This window comes from Colius striatus, chromosome 9 (genome assembly GCF_028858725.1).
Source record: "Colius striatus isolate bColStr4 chromosome 9, bColStr4.1.hap1, whole genome shotgun sequence".
Taxonomy (NCBI): Eukaryota; Metazoa; Chordata; class Aves; order Coliiformes; family Coliidae; genus Colius; species Colius striatus.
Window position 1 is genome coordinate 30,326,953 of NC_084767.1, and position 21,434 is coordinate 30,348,386.

At 40.1% G+C, this 21,434-nt stretch overlaps 1 protein-coding gene across 4 annotated transcripts in view; it reads left to right on the forward strand.

Annotated features, from left to right (window-relative positions):
* The first annotated feature begins 588 nt into the window (after window positions 1-588).
* The window catches only part of MYO1B (myosin IB), a 113,419-nt gene continuing 92,573 nt past the window's right edge, over window positions 589-21,434 (forward strand). For all 4 annotated transcript variants that reach the window (XM_062002197.1, XM_062002198.1, XM_062002200.1 and 1 more), the window contains exons 1-2: window positions 589-672; window positions 16,488-16,628. In XM_062002197.1, coding sequence (XP_061858181.1) covers window positions 16,494-16,628 — 135 coding nt within the window. In that variant the 5' untranslated portion in view covers window positions 589-672; window positions 16,488-16,493. The remainder of the gene's footprint in view (window positions 673-16,487; window positions 16,629-21,434) is intronic.

Sequence of the window (21,434 nt, forward strand, 5' to 3'; positions counted from 1 at the left end):
GGATTGGGCTGATAAGATACTCAAAGCTGGCTGTAAATACTTTCGGGTGCTTACATTTAATATGTTCAAATGTTTTGCAATGATGCTGAGAGCAGTTGCAGGAATCTAGTCGGGGATGTTCCGTTTCATGCTAAAATAGGCCAGTTTGTCTTTTTAGTTAGTTTTGAAGTCTAAAGCTGAACTACACGGGAAAAAAAAATTAAGACGGGGACATAAACGGAGAACTGCAGATGCTGTCAGGTTTGAATCGCCGAACACGCATGGAGGGTGGAACACACACATACCCCGGCAGCGTTCGGGATCGCGTGCTCAGCCCCGCTGGGGCACCGGGGGGACCTGCCATTGCTTAAGGCGAGGCGGAGAGGGGCTGGAAGCAGCTGTAGGGCGGGGGCTGCAGCGGAGCGCCGGACCGGACCGCGCCGGGCGGGGCCGCGAGCCCTCGGGCGCGGGGAGCGGCGCCCGCCGGGCGGCGCTGCGAGGTCGGGGCAGGCGGACTCGCGCGGCCGGGGGCAGGCGGGCAGCGGCGCCTCCGCCCCTGTCGGGCGCAGGCGGGGAGGGGCCCGGGCTGCGCCCCGCGCCACCGCCCCCTCGACCGGGCAGCGTCCGCCGGCGGCTCGGGGCGGGAGCGGCGGGCGGCCGCGGGACGGCGGGCAGCGCCCTTCGGCGGCACAGGTACGGCTACCCCCTGCACCCCCACGGGATCCGGCCCGCACCGGCCACCTTTCTCATGCGGGAGCGGGGAGAGGGGAGCGGCGAGGCGCGGAGCGGAGCCCTGCGCCCCCGCTGGGCTCCAGCACCAGAAACCCGGTGCGACGGGATGGGACGCGACTGGACGGGACCCGCTGCGGCCCCCGCGGGGTCGAGGCTGCAAAGGCCTGGAGTACTGGGGGAATCGGCGTCCGGTCTTTTGCGAGGAGGGTCCTTTGCGAGGAGGGAGCGGCGGTACCAGGGTCCGGGTGCCGAACACGGGAACAGCAGCGTCTCCTGTGCCGTCCTTCCCGGAGCAAAACTGCTGCTTTGGGACGATTTGCGGGCATTGTAGCTTTCGCTACCATCTGGTGAATGACTGTGGGCTTCAGGCAGCTTAATTGAAGCATGAATGTGTGTGCACACACGCAGAGACGGTCCGGATCGTGCCCTTTTAAATAAGAATGTGTGTATGCGTGCTTTTTCTGGAAAGAAACCATGGCATCTGTTTCTTCTTGTCTAAAATAATTACCGTGTGTGTGCGGCTTCGCTCATTTCAAAAGGGCGGGCTGAGATGTAAGCAGAGGAGAGGACCGTGGGAAGAGTACTGGTAACTTGGAGAGCAGGATGATGAATTGTGCCGTAGGGTAACTTTTGGCGAAGAAACTTGAGGAAGGGCTTCCCAGAGCAGGGTCGTTGTCCCAGAGAGCTTCCCTGACGGGATAGCTTGGTGTAGCCTCCCAACTAAGACCGTCTGTCTGTGCCTGTGGAGGCCGAGGCTGTTGGGATTCAGCGTAGAACATGTGCTGCCGCCGTGTTTTAGGAAGGGCATCCCTTTGTTCCTCGGAGTGGCTGGACTCCCCCACGCAAAACTATGGCCATCCTAGCAGGGCCTGAGTCATGAAGCGCATAGATGCAGCACTCACTTGTTTTGCCTATTGTACCAATGGGCTCTTCTGTCCGTTTGCACACAAGTTGTTTGCTTTTTCGAGTAGTTTAAACCTATGCCATTTCAGACAATGTGATTAAGTCAACTGCTATGTATTTAATCCGGACTACTGCCACAAAGGATAAATGTAACAGAAATGACTAACTACTCCTAAAATGTATGTTGGAGAAAATATATCCAGATTAGAAATTGCCACTGGAAAATATAAAGGTTAAGTAAAATGACTGACTTTGCAATTTTTGTGTTGAATCATGAGTTTTCCATATTGTCTGTCCCATTGTTAATTGTGAATTAAGGCTGCCAACAAGCTGCCCCTCCTTCCCGGGATGAATCATCACTTTGTCAAGCCCCATGTCAAAAACAAGGCTTTCTCCCAAAGTGAGCAGTGTTAGGAAACAGAAACAGTCCAATCTATCTGTTAAAGTAGAGTTCAGTGCTTTGCCGCCTGTAAGCATATTAAAGGTAATGACATTCTTCTCTTCATATGTTTTTATTTCCAGCTGTCCCGGGCCTGATTTTAAGAATGTCTTTAATATAATGCTTAATGCAATGGGCTGCCTCTGGCTTGATTCTGTGTGAAGGTGTAATGGTTAATCCCACATCAACACACAGTGGTCACTGCTCATGTCAGTGTTTATCACCAGCAATTAACTGGTGTGTTAGGTTACCACAAGTTCACCCTGTCTTTAGGAAAGAAAATGTTTGTAAAATCACCAGTGTGGTGTTAGGTAGTGTATTTGATGGACATCTTAAAGTTTGCTGGTTCCATATGGCCACCACAAACAGATTGAGTGCTCTGCAAGGTGAAGGTGAAAGAACTCATGAAAGCATCCTAGGTCATGGGAACATGCCCTTCTTTCCTTTTTTTGTAAAAGACCTTGTTAAATCACATCAGTGAGGGGGAACTCAGTGAGGAGACAATGCCAGGGGACAGTAGTTTAATTGGACTATTTGTGTTAGCCCTTTAAAACATTGTGCAAGACTTGATGTAATTCCCTTTAGAAGGGCAAATTTACATTGCAAGTCTACTAGTGCTTCTGGAGGAAGGGAAAATAAAAGTCTGGCAAATGAGGGAAGGAAGTGGGAGAGAGAAATCTGAAACGTAAGCAAAGCCATTAATTTTTCCCACTGTGCACTCTTTAAGAAACTGCTGGTGATATACTGTGAGGTACTCTGCCTCATGGAAGCATCATGGGCTTGCTTCACATGATCCTCTGAGATCATCTCATTTCTCTGAGGTCTGTGGGAACAGACATTCCTCGTTTTGAGTCTGATCTCATCTTCCTTCAGCAGCAGTAATAGCAGTGGCTTGGGAATCAGAGAGGAAGGTGAAGAAAGCGCAAGTGAGACTGTTTAGGGAACAGCTTATTGCTAGCATACGCCAATGTGGACACTGCCTTTCTTCCTTTGGCTTGCCCTTGGTGGTCAGAGTTGGGACAAATACTAACATTCCCACTCACCACTCACCAAAGTTAGGCATGTTCTGTCAGCATGCTGAGCTTGTTTAGTACAGCTCACGTGGCAGAGTGTCCTATAAATTTTAGATTATGTTTAATTCATCATTTTTATTGTGCTAATGAAGAACAAACTGAAATGGAAAATGGAGACTTGAGTGATTGTATGTGTCAAGCTTGGGGAGTTTCCTGAGTTTGATGAAAGACAAAGGCTTTTTCTCCCCCTAATAGCTGTGTACTTAGTCTTTTAAATTCTCAGAGCCTTCTAAGTAGCTTCTCATGTTTGTTGGGGGACTACTGGCAAAAAATTTAGGAAGGCTGAAGTAGCGATGACCAGCCCTTGAGTCTGTAACCTGATCCACATCTTTTCTCTTCAACTGGGAAAGGAAGTAACAGCTTGTATTACACCCTTATATAACCTCTCCATTCATATCCTTGAAAAAAGAAGCAAACCAGAGCTTGATTTCTGATGTATAAACTAACATCAAGGCATGCTTTATCATAAAGAAGCATTAAAGAATAATGTTAATTTGCTTTTGTTTTGCCGTTCCTGGAATAAAAAAATAATAAAAATAAGGTAAAAGTAAATATGTTTATTTTGCAGTGATGGGATAGTGGAAAAGGCTGTGATTCTTTGGCATATGCTTTGACGTAGCTGTTGAAAGAGGATGCTGGAACTACAGCAAGGGTGTCCTAATGGATCTTTCTTGGTGGATTTGAGCATTAATTGCAAAACATTCATCCTTTGCAGTTGTGCCCCAGTTTGCTTGTAGACTGGGAAAGCTTTGGTCTTCTGGTTTGTATGACTCTAGATTTTTGGTGTCTGAACAAAATGTGGAGATCAGAATCTCATCTTTTTTTGCTGTTGGATTTCAGTCCTGTCTTTGGGGAAAATGATGAAGCCATCCTCCAGAAGCCAGTGGTGTGTCATGTTTGTTGCAATCATATGTTGTATGTGGGAGGCTGCTAACTGAAATGTGTGGTTTGATTCTCAGAGACCAACCTGGCCTGTCATAGACTCCTCTTTCAGTAGAGTTTTTATGGTATGCATGGCCATTTCATTGGCTTCTGCCATTTTTTTGATCCTTTGCTCTTTGTCTGAAGAAATCTGGGTAAAACCAAGCAGTTTTCATTTAACTAACTGTGGAGCCTTTGGAGTTGCTTGCAGAGTTGAAATTTCAGACTAATGTAACATCTGGCCACAGGGCTAGAACCATCCAAATTGATTTTGTCCATTGAAGTGCTAATGCAGACACTTTTTGTTTCTACCAACTGCTTATGACTGGCAAAATTCCCATTTGATGCCAGGAAATAACTTTCATTTACATTTCTTGATGCGTTTTAGGTTTGCTAGCAAAGGTAGTGTGGCAATGCAAGCATTTTGGTAGGGAAGACTGAAGTTTCAAAATACAGTTTCAGAGATGAAGAGTTACCAAGTCCTCCTTTCAGATGCCAACTGGATGGGGAATCTTGTGCAGACATTATAGCGGGAGTAATGGACCCCAGAGATAAGGGCAACATCCTTTCTCTCCAGTGGAAAACGTTGGTACATGTGTGTAACACACACACAAATACTCCAGCTCTTGAGATGAACGCAATCAAGAGGTGGCCTCAAGCCTAAGCACCCATATTTAATGTGTCAGCGAAGAAGCTGAGAGCCCAAAATAAGGAATCCAAATGTCCACAGTCACAAGGAGTTACGACAAGAAACGTTTACTGTCACAAATGTTTTCTCCTTTGAAAGGATGAGGAGTGGATGTGTCTTGGGGTTTAGGTAATTGCCTTGTCCTTGACTTATCCCTGCAATGCTGCCTTAGAGTTACTTTGGTGTGGGTGTATTAATAAACTTTGCCTTATTGTCCCTCTCTTGTAGAGGCAGCAGTCCTTACAAGGGTCCTATACTGGTGGAAATCCTTACACTGTTGGGGAAGGGGACCTTGGAAAAAATACCAGGAAGAAAGAAAAAGCAGATAAGAATGAGACAAAAGAGGAGCTAATTACGAGGAGTCATGCTGTGTAACAGAAGGGTTGATGGGTGCTGTACTCTTAGAATGATTTGCTATAGATTTTTTTGTTTTCTAAATTCAGGCAGCAATGAGAGATTCATTTTTTCACTACTCTCAGCAAAAAGCTGTATTTAAAGGTTTGTGACCTCAGCCTCGTCAGCAATAGTATAAATTTCCTGGGCCCACAAATAAGCTCTGTGTGCCAGCTCTCTTACTTTTTGCCTTCTGCATCTTTTTCTGTATTTTTTCATAATTTTAATGGTTTGTATGCTCTAAAGTGCTACTAGGGGTACTTTAAATTAGGAATAAGAATAATTAAACTGAAGGATTTACTACAATGGGAAGAAGAACAGGTAGAGAGCAGTTACATCCTGAAATATTTCTGCTCTCTTGTATGTATTTACGGAATCCATTCTTCCTTGTGCCTACAAGAGTGTGCTGATGTTTGAATGTCTTTGTAAAGACTTGGCCTTAAGGTAAACAGTTTTTGTGCACAGTGGAGCATACATAATGCCCTGGTGCTGTGCTTTAAACTTTTCCACTGACCTTTGAAAACCTACACCTCCGAAACTAAGTAAGAAGCCACTGGGTGGTAAAGTGTTGAAGCTGGTATCTTGGGAAAGCATGAGCAAAGGAAGTTGCACTTACTCTCTGTATTTGAATACCTTTGTGTTAAAACAATTGGTAGGACAGTTAAAGGTGTCCTTTTAGTTCAAGGAGGTGTTCTTAAAGTCTTTATTGCATAGGAGGACTCTTTGGATGGCACTGTAATGAGAAGTTAGTTCTGTTTTTAGGAGAATTGTTGAATGGAGTGAAGTTGGTATTAATCTCCATTGTTGTTCTGAGGAAGCAAATAAGCAGCTTAACAGAGAGGCACTAGTGACACTGGCTGAGAAATGAAGAGATGCCATTTCTTCGGGGACTCTAGGGACCAGTTAACTGTCCACCACATAGCTTTGCAAGACGAAAGTTTATGCTTATCTGTTGTAAAAGAAGGAATATGTGGGATGTCCAGCTTGTGGCAAGAATATCAAGAGAGGCTTGGAGAGATGTCACAAGGAAGGTGGAAGGGGTTGAAGGAGAGATTATTTTTGGAAGCAGTTAAACCTACAAGAGTAGTGGAGGAGGTGCAAATGAAAGTGAATGCTTCTCTCTCTGAAGGAATATTCCTGGTCATGGTGAGGAAATATCGCTGCCATGATGTACCAGGAATTCTCTGTACAGCCTTGGTTAACCCTGCTCAGCAAAGATAGGCTTGCTTTGGAGTGGGAGCAGAAAAGGGCTATCAGAGTGGTCAGGGGTATGAGGAAGCCACCAAAAGGAAAACGAGCAATACTGGCCATGCTTTATTCAGAATAAGGACCATGAGATGATAAATCTGGGCTAAAAATCGGATGCTGTAGAAATTATTTTATGTGAAACGTTTGAAGGCTGAAAAAATGCACTCTGGAGTAGTGCAATTAGTAGTCACGATTGTATGATGCAGTGGTTTTGGCACTGTTCTCAAACATGCAGAACAGATACAACTACTATTGCCATTGTTCAGTTTGCAGGCTGTCAGGCTGCAGGAGTTAAAAGGACTCTGGGGATTACCTTCAGTGATCAAAGGACGTGTTAAAACAAAGTTTACTCCAGAGAAACCCTGGAAAATTTTGGCAAGCAAGGGTAGAGCTGGAGCTCCTCACACCTGGTACCAGATTTCTGACACAGGGGAAGCTTGCCTGTATCTCATGCGAATAGATAGTTTTGCAACTGCCAGGTGATAGTTTTCACTGAAACAAAGTGTTGTCCAGAATTTCTCTTTGATTTTACCTTGATTTAAAAATTGATGATTTTAGCCTGTGGTTTCAGGGGTCTTACTGAAAATGAGCGTTGAGAATTAATGTGACAAAACTGTGGATATAGATCAACACTTGAGACAAGCAAACAGGTTAGAACAGTGCACGTAATTTATCTAAGCCTTCGCTGCCCTTAAACTGATACTTTTTTAGCTTTGATTTGGACAAATACTGCTTTCTCTTTCTGTGTGAATTGCATGGAATTGTTTTTAGTCCCTCCAGAGCTTTTCGTTAAAAAATCAGTGTTTTGCCGAAGAGAAACTGATGTGCAGAATAGACAGGGATGACAAATGGGAGGGTGAAACCTTGTGCTGTTCTGTTACCTTGGCAGCTAGTCCTGAGAGAAATGGGACTAATAATGTCTGACTTCCTGCAGGTTTTTCTTGTGACAGATTGACTTGCAAAGAAGCAATAATTTACATTTGAAGCTTTTCTATGGCTGGAGAATTGTATGGAACCCTTCTTCTGCAATGGCTCTGTGGTACTTAATAAGATGTTTGTTCTCCTTGCAACTCATGGCTCTAATGAGGATGCTTAAGCTCAGATCTCCTCTCCTGCCTGGTTTTACAGACATGTGGAAATTAGCTGCTTGACTGTCCTTTACTCCTCTGTCCTTTGAATGAAATGTAGCATTAAGCATGTATGAGAGGGTAGATGCACAGACCCAGATATGCCTGATTGTCTTGTTTTTATAAAATACTAGGCTAAAAACATTCCAAATATTATTTCTAAATATTACAAGGAGCTGGTCGGTCAGATTTCCAGGAGAGATAAATTGCAATAGAAAAAGATAAGATCTATGCTGTGGTGTTTGGGTGACTTATTTTCCTTATGTTTTAAATGGAAAAGTAAAGTGAATGGTGTGGAAGTACACATGCTTTCAGACATGCAAATTTTAACTTTACCCAGACTTTTACTGCTTGGAAGAGAATACGGCTGCATGGAAACTTGGAACTTTTTGTGGGTAGCTCTGTGAGTGTGATGATGTCTGTCAGCTGCTCTAGGAGTGTGGGATATGCTCAGTTATTGTGGATGGTTTCATGGTGGGTAGATAGGGGCATCAATGCTTCTGGGATCTGAATTTCGAAAAGCTCTAATTGGCTTTGTGTTTGTCTGTGCTCAGTTTTAAGTCTGGTTCAGTGACTCCCATGATGACTTTCTGTGGCTGCTTTTCATCCTCTGTTGGCAGCTGAGTGAAGTTGCTGCATTACCTGTTCTGTTATTTCATACTGCACATATCTTCAAGACTTATCACTGACTGCTTAAGTGGAAACACATACAAACATTTGAGGATATGATTAGCGTGCACTCTGGTATTTTAACCCTGCAGTATTAAGGCATCTCTTAATACCCACCTTACTGACATGATACAAATCAGTGTTCACTTCAGTTGCTCTGCTATAAGCAGATTTCTTTTTTCTGTATTGGAGATGTGTGGTCCATGAGCTGACTGGAGGAGAGCAAGACTTGCTCTGCCGACACGCTTGTGTGGAAAGGAAAGTAAAAATCCTATTATAATGAAAGCTTAAATGAAAAATATAGATTACAGCTGATTGCTGGATCTATCCCACAGGAGTTGAAATCTCACTTGAAAAAAATGTTTTGACTTTGTGAGGGATAGTTGGTTTTTAGTAGTATTTCATGAGGATCTGCTGCTGTGTGATCTTTTGAACACAAGCTCTGGTTTGGTAGCAAGCTACTGTTGTGTGACTTATAACAAACAAAGAAGTTACCCCAAAATAAACAAGTGCTACCTTGGTTTTTGTGCCCCTGTTCTGCAACGGCTGTGCAAATATAACCTTTGGATTGGGCAGGATCCCAAAAAATTGGCAGAAAACTTGAAGCGGCAGCTTGAAAGATCAAGATAATCAGTTTAAAAGGGCACCTTCTGCTTAGTGGATTTTGGATATCCAATAGTAAAAGATAATTTTTGAGGGTTTTATTTATGTTTTGTACCAACAACATAAAAAAATCATGTTGTCTGAAGAACACTCTGTCTGAAATCTTATCTTTGGTATAGAATAAGAAAGCAAGACCTTTGATAACTTTTGGTTTTTCAGTCACATTTTGCCACATTTCAAAAAAGATTCAAGAGAACCGTGGCAAGGTATGCTCCAAAAAGAGACTGCCTTTATTGCTGAATATTTTATCCCTGTCTGTAGGTTCGGACCTAGAATGATTAGAAAACTCTATGGTTAGGCCAGGACTAAGAAAAGCTTACATGTAAGAAACCACCATGGATCCTGTTTCTGCTGAAGTCAGTAGGAACTTAACCAGAATTCTGGACTGCAAACAGCATTGTTAGTGAAGACATATTTTCAGATGCATTGAAAATACCCAAGGTGTTCTCCTCATTATCAGAAATCATTAAAAAAAAAAAAAATCAAGCTCCAGAATAAACATTTACAGAAAAGACTGCTTCACATTTATCAACTTTGAAGCTTATCAATATAATCCAAAATATAAAGCAACTTTGGCAGGTTGAAAAATGCACTACCAGACATCTTTTGATTATTTTAAGACACTATTTTAGCAGGTGCTAAAGGGGGCCTTAGCAGTGTTAAGGACCTAAAACTTAGTGTGACTATATGACTGACTTAGAAGAGTTAAAGCAAGGCTGCGAGTTGACTTAGGAAACAGAGCAACCCATAAGTGCAATTACTAGTGCCAAGTATTGTATTGTGGTTGCAAAATAATCATTAGAATTAATTTGACAATATATACTGCTGGGAGTATACAGTAGAAATAGTAGAATAGATATACCCCTTGGTATCTTACAGCAGGTAATATCCATGTTAATGTTATTCCAGACTGATATGTAAAAGTAACAGAAAGTAGCCTTAGAGAAATGCTAACACAGCCACTCACACCTTCCCTCAGGCTCGTGAATTAGTCTTTTATTAAAAGGAGAAAGGAGGGCAAAACTGTATCTTCTGCATACATGGCTCAGGTTATTTTGATCTTGTGGTGAGATACTACACAGCTTTTACTTGACAAAAGAGTGATGTGTAGTCTGGTCATGAAGGATATAAACAGAGGCATCAAAGAGGCCTACTAGTTACTACTTACTAGTTACTGTAAGCTCATTGTAAATTGTAATCAACCTGATGTAAAAGTAAAATTAAAAAACACCCCAAACTGGCAACAAAACAAAAAAACCCCTCAACAATATCCCCTCTCCCTTCAACAAACCCCAAAGAACTCTAGCAACAACCACCAAGATCTCACGAAGAAATGAAGAAAGTTTCAGCTGCTGTTTATGTCAGTAGGAGATAACGTCCCTGCAAACATTTTGTACACATCCTAATGAAGTCTAATTATTACACTATCAGTTTTTCTAAACTGCAGTTAAACCTCTGTTGTTATATTACTAAAAGATAATGTTGCTTCATGGGATTCCAGCTGTTTGTTCAGCAGTGCTTCAAGTGGCCTGTTTCTTTCTTGAAAATTACCCAATCTTGAGCTAAATATGTGGTGTTTGGTAGCAGGAGCCAGCACAGTGTTCCTTCTTCCTATGGAATTTGGCTGGGCACATCTTTCATCATCTAAACTGCAGTCAATCTGTCCTGATCTGATGTTGCTAAAGAGCTGTTCTCATTTAGCTGATGCTGAATGCAAACATTCCTGCAGTCTAATACAAATATACTCCCTAATACCACATTTTAGAATTGTACTTTTGTAATTCACCAGACCTGTTTGTTGTTAAATACTCCCAAGGGATCTATTACACACGTGTAATATTCGATGCCTACAGAAAATGAACAGAAGTTGCACAGGGCTGTCAATCACTCTTACTTGGTAGGTAAGATATAAGAAGTATTAGCTAATGCAAAAGCCATAAATTGGAAACTTTTTCAATTTCGAGAACACTGATTTGTTCAGTGGGGCTAAGGGATGAAAAGGATTTCAGAAGATATTCAGATGTTAGCCAAATCAAAAGGGAAGATGGAGCATTTTATTTAAGAGTGATTTTACTGCAGTTGTGATATCAATTAACATTCCTTCCTGCAATCTGCGTGTCAGGTTTCCAAGGTCCATTTTCTTGCAGGAAGAAATAGTGAACTGCAAGGTTATGTATGTTGTTTTCTGCATGCTTTTTTCTTCAGCATGCCAATGGTGACAGAGGAACATTTGTGAGCAGGCACAGCTAGGCAGGAGGGTGCAGGTGTTCCTGGCAGATGGTGGCTGGGCAGTGTATGTTGCTCTTCTGTAGCATCCAGAGACTAAAGAGTTAGAGAGTCTGGAAGGAAAGAAAAACAAATTGTTTTTTTTGATCATGCTAACATTTTTTTAAACATGCTGATGTTGGAAAATCTAGCTTTGAATGAAAAGGGCGGTATAATAGCTCAACTGCAGAGTCTGCCTTATTTTACTTGGTGAACCAGCCCAAGGTGTTTCCAATGAAACACCTCTTTGGGGTGTTTGGGGTGTTGATGTCTTTGGGGCATCAGTCAGAGGTCAGTGATAAGGCTTGTTGGGCAACAGAACAAGATGTATTTAAATCCCACTTCTTGCTAAATTGGTACTTCGACTTGTTGTGAGTAGTACAAGATGACTGTTGTAGTCCCTTTTGGTTTTGTACTGTTCAGGTAATGACACTGTGTCCCTAGCTGCTTAGCTGCTTTTGAGTGGCCTATCAGTGTCCCCATTCTGTGTGTGCTGATTGCTTCCTGACAGAGAAAGGGAATGAGTGGGCAAGCATAGTTGCAGCATGACAGGGGTTCAGGATCAGACCTGAAAAATTAAATGAGTTTGAACTCTGCGATTGAATTACTGATGTTGCAGGTTTTTGCTCGTAAGTCTTATAAAAGAAGGTGGCTATTTTCTACCATGAATTGCTGGTAGTGAGACCAAAGGCTTTAAAAAAAAATATTGGTGCTTGAAGAATATGTGAATACATCTATTGTGTCAGTTTTAATGGTAGGGAAATTGTACTTTTGTCACAATGGCACAAAAGAAGAACAAACCACCTCTGCAGCCAGCGGTAATTCCAGTTCAGCAAATTGCAAATGTGTGCTAACTGCACATCTGTAGGAAGCTGCTGACAGTTGTTGCTGTTTTACTGTGTGAGGGTGGTGTGGGAAACCTTGGGCAATTCTGTAACATACTGTATGCCAATAATGGGTATTACTTCATTTCCCCCTTAGAGAATATGTGAACTTAATTGTACAAGGATTTTGGGGTTTTGCCTAATCTCCCTATCATCTTCTATTTATAATTTTCATTAGCTTTTGTTTTGGATTGTCTGATAAGACTGCTGTGGCTGTGGAACAGTGTAATTTTTAATTTGCCATCCTTGTGTCCAAAAGGGACAAGAAGATTTTAGACTGAAGTGACCTGGCTGGATGGCAATCTCAGGCATTGAAAGAAGTAGATACAACAGTGTTTTAAAAGGCTATGTGTAACATGAGAATATGTGGGGAAAAAAGCATTTTGAAAAAAAGCGCTTCTCCCAAGCATATTTTCCAAAAGAAAACAGATCAAACTGTGAAGGAATACTAAATAATATTTTTCATTTCTCTGAGATAAAAAATGTGTTGAAAATGTTCTCACTCTGTGGAATTGGGGCCTAGATATGACACCAAAGAGAGGGAGAAAAAATGACTAGACGGATGGGAGATGTTCTAAGATGCTGCCGATGTTTCTTTTAGGAATAAGAAGGGTAAATTTGGGAGAAGACTGAAGTGGTAAGTGAGTGTGAGAGATATCAGGGAATGTTTGCGGAAGAATCTGATTTGCAGACTGCAAGTGTTACAAGAATTTTGGATTTTTTTCTGAGCTAATTTGTTGCTATATTAATAATTTGCAACTCTATTCTTATTCTTATTTGGGAGGTTGTGGAGTCTCCTTCCTTGGAGATCTTCAAGACCTGCCTGGACACATTCCTATGCGACCTGATCTAGATGACCTGCTTCTAGAGATCATCTGATCTCTAAAGATCCCTTCCAACCCCTACCATTCTATGATTCTGTAATACAACACTTGTTTTTCTTGAAGTCAACAGAATGAGATGTTACAGTCACAAAAGCAAAGTAGTAGTTAGACCGAGAGAGTACCACTTATCTTTTAAAGTTATTTTTTATTGAATTTCCAGTTTGAAATTACAGCACAGTTCAAATAGAGCATCATAGCCATATCTCCATCCACCATCCCCTGTTCAGCAGTCTTTATGTGAAAATTGCCAAACGTGTCCTTGTTGTAAAGGACACAACCCATTCTGGTTCTTTACTGGAACCTAGTTTTCTGTTTGCTAGTGTTTGCTCTCTCACCAGCTCAGCTGTTTCAATCCTTACAGGTCTCTCAGGCGCTGGGACCATGTTTTAGTCCCTTCTCTGTCGTAGTTCTGATTCTTAAAAGCAGTTCTTGAGAAACGTTTATCTTTTTAAAGGTGCATGAATACATCTATAGTTACAAGCTGCTTGCCTTTGTGTGCTGTTCTCTAAATTGTGGTGAGCACCTTGTCACCAGCACTAATGGGAAAAGATTTCGAGCTGTAAGGTGTCTTGGAAAATATGGCAAATACAAGTACTTGGACATGGATTTGGATTAGTGATGTGTTGCTAAAACTCTTGACTGAAGTTTAGTCTTGCAGTGCACCAAGGGTTTGATTATTTTTTAAATTGTGTAGTCTGTTGATTTGTGAGGTTTTATTTTAAAGCTTTTACAATTAGCATTTATGTTTTGAAAATGCTATATACATTGATCTATTAAATTCTTCTAGTAGATTAAATTATTTATTAAATCAATTGTTTAATGCATATTTAACCATTGTTGGCTTTTCTTAACAGTCACTTGTTACCTCAGATAGACAACCAAAATATCCTACAAACTGTCTGGGTTTTCCTTTTTTTTTTTAGCCAAACCAGAGCAGGGATTAGGATTGGATTGCACCAAAGTGAGGGCCACTGGCATTGATATGGCAGAATACTCATGAATCGTACATCAGTGTATGAGGTAATCTTTAGTGGTTATCTAGCGAAGTCTAGAGTTATTGCAAATGATTTTGAGAATTCATAGAATCATAGAATGGTAGGGGTTGGAAGGGGCATTTAGATGTCATCTAGTCCAATCCCCCTGCAGAAGCAGGTTCACCTAGATCAGGTCGCATAGGAACACGTCCAGGCGGGTCTTGAAGACCTCCAAGGAAGGAGACTCCACAACCCCTCTGGGCAGCCTGTGCCAGGGCTCCCTCACCCTCACAGTGAAATAGTTTTTTCTTATATTTAAGTTGAACTTTTTGTGTTCCAGCTTCATCCTATTACCCCTTGTCCTATTGCTAGCTAATGGGTAGGCATATTGTCCATTTTTTCTTTCACCTATATTTCTAGTATCTTTTTTAGCTTGCAAGTTAATGGAAATATTTCAACTGTAGTATAATGTTGAATTATTGTGGAAAAAAAAAACAAGCTTAAAATTAACCATTGGCTTTTCAAATATATTGATAAATTAATACTTGCATATCACCTCCTGATTCAGCTTTTAGTAGTAGATATAGTGCCTTTGTGTATGTCTTCTGCAAAACATGCCTCTGAGCTTGAGAATACAATGAATGTCCTTGATGGGTTTGGCTGCTCTTGATTTTGAAATTCCTGAGCACTGATGCATGAGGTGTGGTAGGTGGTATGTAATTTCACAATGGTAGATGAGGTATACTACTTAGAACTTAATTTTTAGGTTGAAATTGCCCATATTAGGATTTTTACATTGGCTTTTTTACACTCCCCCCCCCTTTTTTTTTAGCTACAAACTCATTATTAAATAAGTTCCATACTTGAGAAGGACTTTTTTTTTTCTTTCAACATTCAAAAATTATTTGAGCATTAGTTAATGCATGGGAAGTAATTAGGTCATTTTAACAATAGTTTAAAGAATTTGTCTTAATGGCATCCAGAAGTTGAAGTGATACCTCCGAAAAGATTTTGTGAGGGTTTAAAATTTTTTGAGTGATTCAGGGAGGTAAACTTTCAAGAATAAGAATGTCTCTCTCTCCAAAAATATTTGTCCTGTGTTTTTGTTTAAAATAAATGCAGTTTTGTTTGTTTAGCAGAGTTGACTCAGCTTTGGTTGATTACCATAGTTCAGCACTGTTATTTGCATTTCCATGAGAGTTTCTAGTAATTCCCAGGCTTGGTTCAGGTTTTGGAGATCTGATTGTATGACTTCCGTTAGCTGCCTGTGGAGCTGCGCTTCTCTTCGTTGTATTTGGAAAAACATCAAACACGGCTTGAGTCTTGATCTACTATCCCTCAGATGTCACTCACTGCTGAAAAAAATCAAATAACCTGTAATAATGCTGTGGCTAGAAGCAAGGGCTTTACTTGAAAAAGGCTTTACTTGTTTTAAATTAATTATCTGATGGATAGCTACAGTGGCAAGTTAAGACTGATTATGTAAGGTAAATAGCTATTCAGAAGCATTTCAAAAAACAAGGGAAAAAATTACAATTCAAATATGTGTCATTGATGGGGGAACAAGGACAGCCTGATAGCATTTAATGGCTGAGAGATTACAGCTGACTGGTGAATGAAGTTTAACTGTTGTTTTGTGTAGTTCTTAGTGTCTGTTGTCAGTAAAGTTGTTCTCTCACCTCTGAGTCCCTGTTTGCTTGTTGCCACTGCTAATACGTTCATTCTTCAGTCTTGTCATGAAAGCTGAAAGCAATAACTGCGCACCTGAAGTTCTTGAGGAAATTGGTTAATCTTCTCTAGTGTTTGGATTCGAAGGATAAAAGACTGGGAGGATCAAATACATGTCAAGTTTTGGCCTGACCTTGACTTCTTTGTCTGATTTACTTCCTTTATCAGACTTGGTTACTTTGTTTGATTGTGGTCTCCTGTTTAAGCCCAGCTTCTTCTGCCTTTTGCCACTCTGGTTGTGTAGATGCAGAGTCTCCACTTGTCAACTGGATTGTTGCTGCCCAATAAAAACATAAGCAATAAAATTACAAATAAATCCATAACTTAAATTGAGTATTGTTAGGAAATGAAGTAATTTGCTAACCTCATGTAACCGGAAGTACTGTACAGGAACAGAAGCACTCTTGAGTACAGAGTTCAGGAATTAAGGTGATAAAATAGTGTGTTTTTTGTCTCTGTGTGGATTCACTTAGTTTCCATTTAAAAGTTGGAGAAATGCAAGTAAGGATGAGAAAGAAATCAGAGTATTGACAGATTTAAACCCTAATTTGATACACTAGAGACTACGAAGCTTTTGCTGAAACTTGGGTTTGCCTATATTTGAACACTGTATTGAAGTAATCCGGTAATGCCCACTGGAACCTTCATTCTTGGTTCCTGCAGTTTCATATTTAGTGTGTAGTGGACCAAAAGGACTTGTAGACTGTTAGAAGTTAAAGTTTTAGAATTCTGTGGACTATGTGGGTAGATAGAATGACTTTGAGAACGTTCTTGGAAAAATAATTTTAAAGCAGTGTCATTCAATGGGTTTTTAACTTGTGTTCCTTGAACAGTGTTACTGGATAATGCCTATAAGCAATCAGAGTAATTTTGAAGTAACTTTGCTCTTTGTTTTATTCTTGTTTCTTTCTTTGCAGGAGAAAATGGCCAATATGGAGGTCAAGACATCACTGTTGGATGACATGATAGGTGTGGGAGATATGGTTCTTTTAGAGCCACTTGATGAAGATTCATTCATCAATAATCTGAAAAAACGCTTTGATCACAATGAAGTATATGTGAGTATATGTTAACAAATAATATTCTATGAGGAGCTATGTTACCATTCTTAACATATGTGTTTATTTATAAGGATACACATAGGCTGAATGCCTGAATATAAGCTATTGTATTAGGGATATTTTAAACCTTACTTGTCCCATAGTCAAGCGTTTGATCTTGTCCAATTGGGATATTTTTTCTTTCCCCATTGCACCATGTGGTTTTTCATAAAAAACAGTTCCAGAATGGATGATGACAATAACTTTGATACTCCTGTTGTTAGAGGACATTACAGTTATAAATAATTCACTCTTAGGGAAGGCACTTCCAGGATGTTAGAACAGGTTGATATTGAAACAATGCATGCTTGAAATATGCTAGGGCTGGCTTAGATCTTGCCTACTATCTTTGGTTTGCAAAAAAACTATGTTTCTTGGAATGATTGGATTTTAAGCTAGAAACAGTGAGCTTGAACAGATGTGAAAGTAATAAAAATCTTCAGGCATATTAATCTCTGAGTGATGATCAATAGAAAAGATTTTTTGAACTGATAGTTGAAACAAGGTCAGGGAATGAAGAGGCAAATTGTGGTTCCAGTTAGGCCTTTCATTTCCTGCTTCATCTCTCTTTGTTCCATTTTTGTTAAAATGGGTGCAGTATCATATCTGTTGTACTGTTGGGGCTATGTGAACTTGATGATTTGTGGAGACTTTCCAAGAACAGTGGTGAAACATGAGTCTTTTAAGAGTAAAACTGAAATCTTTAAGGCAAAGTATAGCTATGATCTGCAAGCAGTTGTGTCTGCAGCTTATTACAATCAAGTAGATGTGTTCTCTAGTTAATTATAACTTAGCCCTCCCTCCCTTTTCATTTTTAGTGTTGCTATATTTTTCCTTCTTGCTAAGCACTTGAACCTGCATGGTTTCATTATGCTTTTGCCTTTCCATCCTCCAGTACGGAAGAATCTGTGTTTGTTTGCTTCTTCTCTTCCTTAGTTGTAGTCTGTGCTTTTGTACCTCTGCTATTCATTGTCTGCCTCATCTTTCTCCCTGAGTAATTTTCCTGCTCAACTGTGCCTGTTCCTTTTTCTGGAGGCATTAGCTTCGTAAAAAACAGTCACACCTATCTGCTGTTGTATCATCTCCATCTATTTGTGCCTTAAGTTTGGACTGACAATTCAAATTAACCAGAAAATTAAAGTATGACAAGGACTCTCACTATCCATTAAAACCTTGTTGGAAAAGAAACCAGAATGATCTGTATTTGTGGAAAGATTTCTTACACAATGGTTAAAAAAAAAATATATCTTCCAGATACCTTTACTTAAATTTTGCTTGTTCCTTGAAGACGTAGTTTGCTCTCTCTTGATAACCCTAGGGTAGATATCAGACTCCTCTTTGCTGCTCTTTGGTCCTGCTTCTGGCATGTCCCCCGTGTTTAACAGCTGCAGTGGCTATTTCTTCTGTGATTCAGACTTTTTTTTCCAGTCAGTGGCATATTCCTAATATCTACACTAAAGGGGTGTGGTACTGCATTATCTCATTCCACTTTAACTCAAGAAAATATGAGGAGGAAAGGGAACTAAGGTATTTATCTAGGGTTTGAAGAAGATAGAACTACCTTGTCTGATCTTTGAGTCATATTTGACAGTTTTATTTAAAGCATTAAGGAGAGAAACCTATTCTGTGAGGGTACCCTAGACCATACAGTTTCTTAAGAAGTATTGCTATAATTCATATGGGAATGATTTTCTCAAGGTTGTTTGGGGTTTTGGGTTTGTTTTTTTTTTGTTTGTTTGTTTTCCTGTAAACTGTTATGGATTGTTAAGTATTTAATTATTTGTTTCTGCGTAATTTTGACTGGATAGCTTTTTCTTGAAAGAAATCAGTTTGAATGACAAATGGGTTATCTGTTTGGTTTTTTTTCCCCGTCTGTTCTAATGTGCTAGTTCTTTGAGACAGTGAGAGTGAAGGGTGTATTTCCCAGTTCCTGACTCAGCTGGGCCTGACACTGAGGTGCAATGTAATTAGCTCTATGATGTGCTTTGGCAGGTGATACAAGGTGTCACTTTTCTGAGACAAGGTAGGATACTTTGCCTTAAACTTATAAACATTGCCTATTGAGAAGTATGAACTGCTAACTAAACCAAAGAATTTTTAATTTTTTTTTTGTTGTTGGTTTGTTGGGCTTTTTTCCTGAATCATTTACTTGTAGTTTGTTTCACTATTGTTTACCTTTTTTTATTTGTGGATTTATTTGATCATGTTTTTTTTTTTTTGTTTAAGGTCTTATAAGTGTTGTTTCTGAAGCCACCCTATGAAGGCAAAATGTTGCAGATTTTTGCAAGTATTAATGCATTCACTGCTTCAGTGGTGGAAAGAATAGATGTTTATGTTTGTGGCACATGCTGCTATGAAATCTATGAGTTAGTTTGTGAAACTGCGTGGTTTTATTTGCCAAATTGCTTGGGGAACGTTATCTTCTTTCTGATCAATTCAGTTTGACTGCCCAGGGAATTTCATGCCACTGCTGTGTATTTTAGAAATCTTTTTAAACAGTAACAGTTGGAATGGTCTTCACTGCAACAACGTTAATATTCAAGTGCAAACTCTTTTCTCCCTTCTCCTTATTGCCACCTACTCTCTTCTCCCCAAACTTAACACTTTGCATTTCTGTTTTTAGACTCAAATGAGCACTGTAAAGGCTCTGTTAAATCTGGAAGTAATGATTGTTTCACCATGTAAAATCCATAGTTCACATGCTATCCTGGGGAAACCAAATTGGACTATTAAAGAGCTACTATTGATGCTTTACAAAGACTGCAGATTTCTTCAGCTCTAACAAACTATATACACATTGATCTCTCAGGGTCCTCTCAGAGAGCAGCAGGAATGGTTTTGTCTTTTCATGGCTCAATTGTTCAGTTGTCATGTCAGTGTTATAAGCATTAACAAAAAATATGTCTAAGTTTAAATAAAGTCAAACTGAAGCCATATGAATGGATTGAAATGTTTCTACAGCAGTAAACTAAGGCTTACTCAACACTAGTTTCTAAACAGTTTCTTGTAAACCGATGGCTGTATGTGTGCTACATATGTTAGTTTTAAAATGGAGTTGCAGTTATAACCTTCAGAAGGGTTTATTGTGAGGAGTGAGACCTGTAGCATGGATAGCTTGTAAATGCTGTAGGTGGCCAGATGCTGCATAGTTGTATTAGCCAGTCTTGATAGGTAAACCAACAAAGAAGGCTTTTAAGATGGAGACAAACTTTTTAGTAGAGCCTATTGTGATAGGACAAGGAGTAATGGTTTTAAAGTAGGAAAACATTTAGACTAGATGTATGGATGTTTTTTATGAGGAGGGTGGTGAAACACTGGAACAGGTCACCCAGAGAGGTAGTAGATCCTCTATCCCTAGAAACATTAAAAATCAGGTTGGATGAAGCTCAGAGCAACCTCATCTAGTTGAAGATGTCCCTGGTCATTGCAGGGGTTGGACTAGATGACCTTTAAAGGTCCCTTACAATGTAAACTATTCTGTGACTCTATGATACGTGAGTCAGCTCGAGCCACCAGTGAATGGTACCATGTATCTCCCTATATAACCAAAGATGACAAAATAAATGGGCTCATTAAGATGGAAGAGAATACAATTTTTCTCTTTGTCTCTTTCACAGTAGCTATGTTTGATTCTGAATGTTTGATGTCAGAGATCCTAGTGCCAGCACCATTTAGACCTTTGAAATTCCAGATCTTCTCCATAAGAGCTCTCCTGGCAAGAGCATTCAGATCTGGCTCCCCTGATAGCCCAGTTGTACCATCCTGGGTATGGCCACTATAAGCCCTTTATGAAAATTAACTAAGTTTCATGGCATCCTGCAAGCAGGGCATTGAGTGTACTCTTAACAGTTAGAGAACAGACTACAGTTTGATTACCTGTTGTTTGATTATATGTGTATTTGATGGGAAGCTTAATGGACTTGGGTGTTAGGTTGCATACCAGAGCACAAATCTGGAAGCTGTGCCTATAAAATTAAGCATGAAGGCTGGTGGAGCTGGAATTAGGCCAAATATTTTACTAAAGACCACCAGATTCTGCAGTCATCTCATGCTGCGTGGCTTTGGGGGGAAGGGCTCCCTGGGTAACATGCATGTGTTAATTGAAATTGGTAATCTTGGAGTTTAGTCATGTCTGGAGTATGTCTGACCAAGAAAAATCTCATTAGAAAGCTGTAGTTGTTTACTATATCCTTAAACTTTTTGTTCATAAAATTTACATTGCTTTCTAAAAAAAAAAATACTAGGAACAAAAGCCTGTGAGAGTTTTTCTTTAATTTTATAGAGTAAAGTATGATTCATGGGCAATGCAGTTTGCAAGTCAAAAAACCCACAATGTTGCTTATTTGAAGGTTCCAGGGAGCAGTTAAAACATGTGACCTGGAAACCACTTGGAAAACTTGAAATGCATTAATAAAATTCAGTTTGTATGTGACTGATGAATTTTTACTAATTCTGTTGAATTCTTTCCCTGAACAATTTTTTTTATTAAGTTGACTGAAATATGCTCATCCAATCCAGCTCAGCAGGTTATTTTTCCTTTGTATTTTGGGATGCTGACAAATGAGAGGAGGGCATCTCTCTACAAGTGTATTTATGGTGACTCATGGATGGAGGAGATTTCTGATAAATTGTAGTGTATATATGGTTCTGAAACATTTTTATACTTGGTTTTGTTGTTTTGTGAGGTATGTGGAAGTGTCAAGGGAAGTGTGAGAAGTCTGGAGGAGAGCGGATCTGCGTAGGCTCACGAGAGACAGCCTTTAG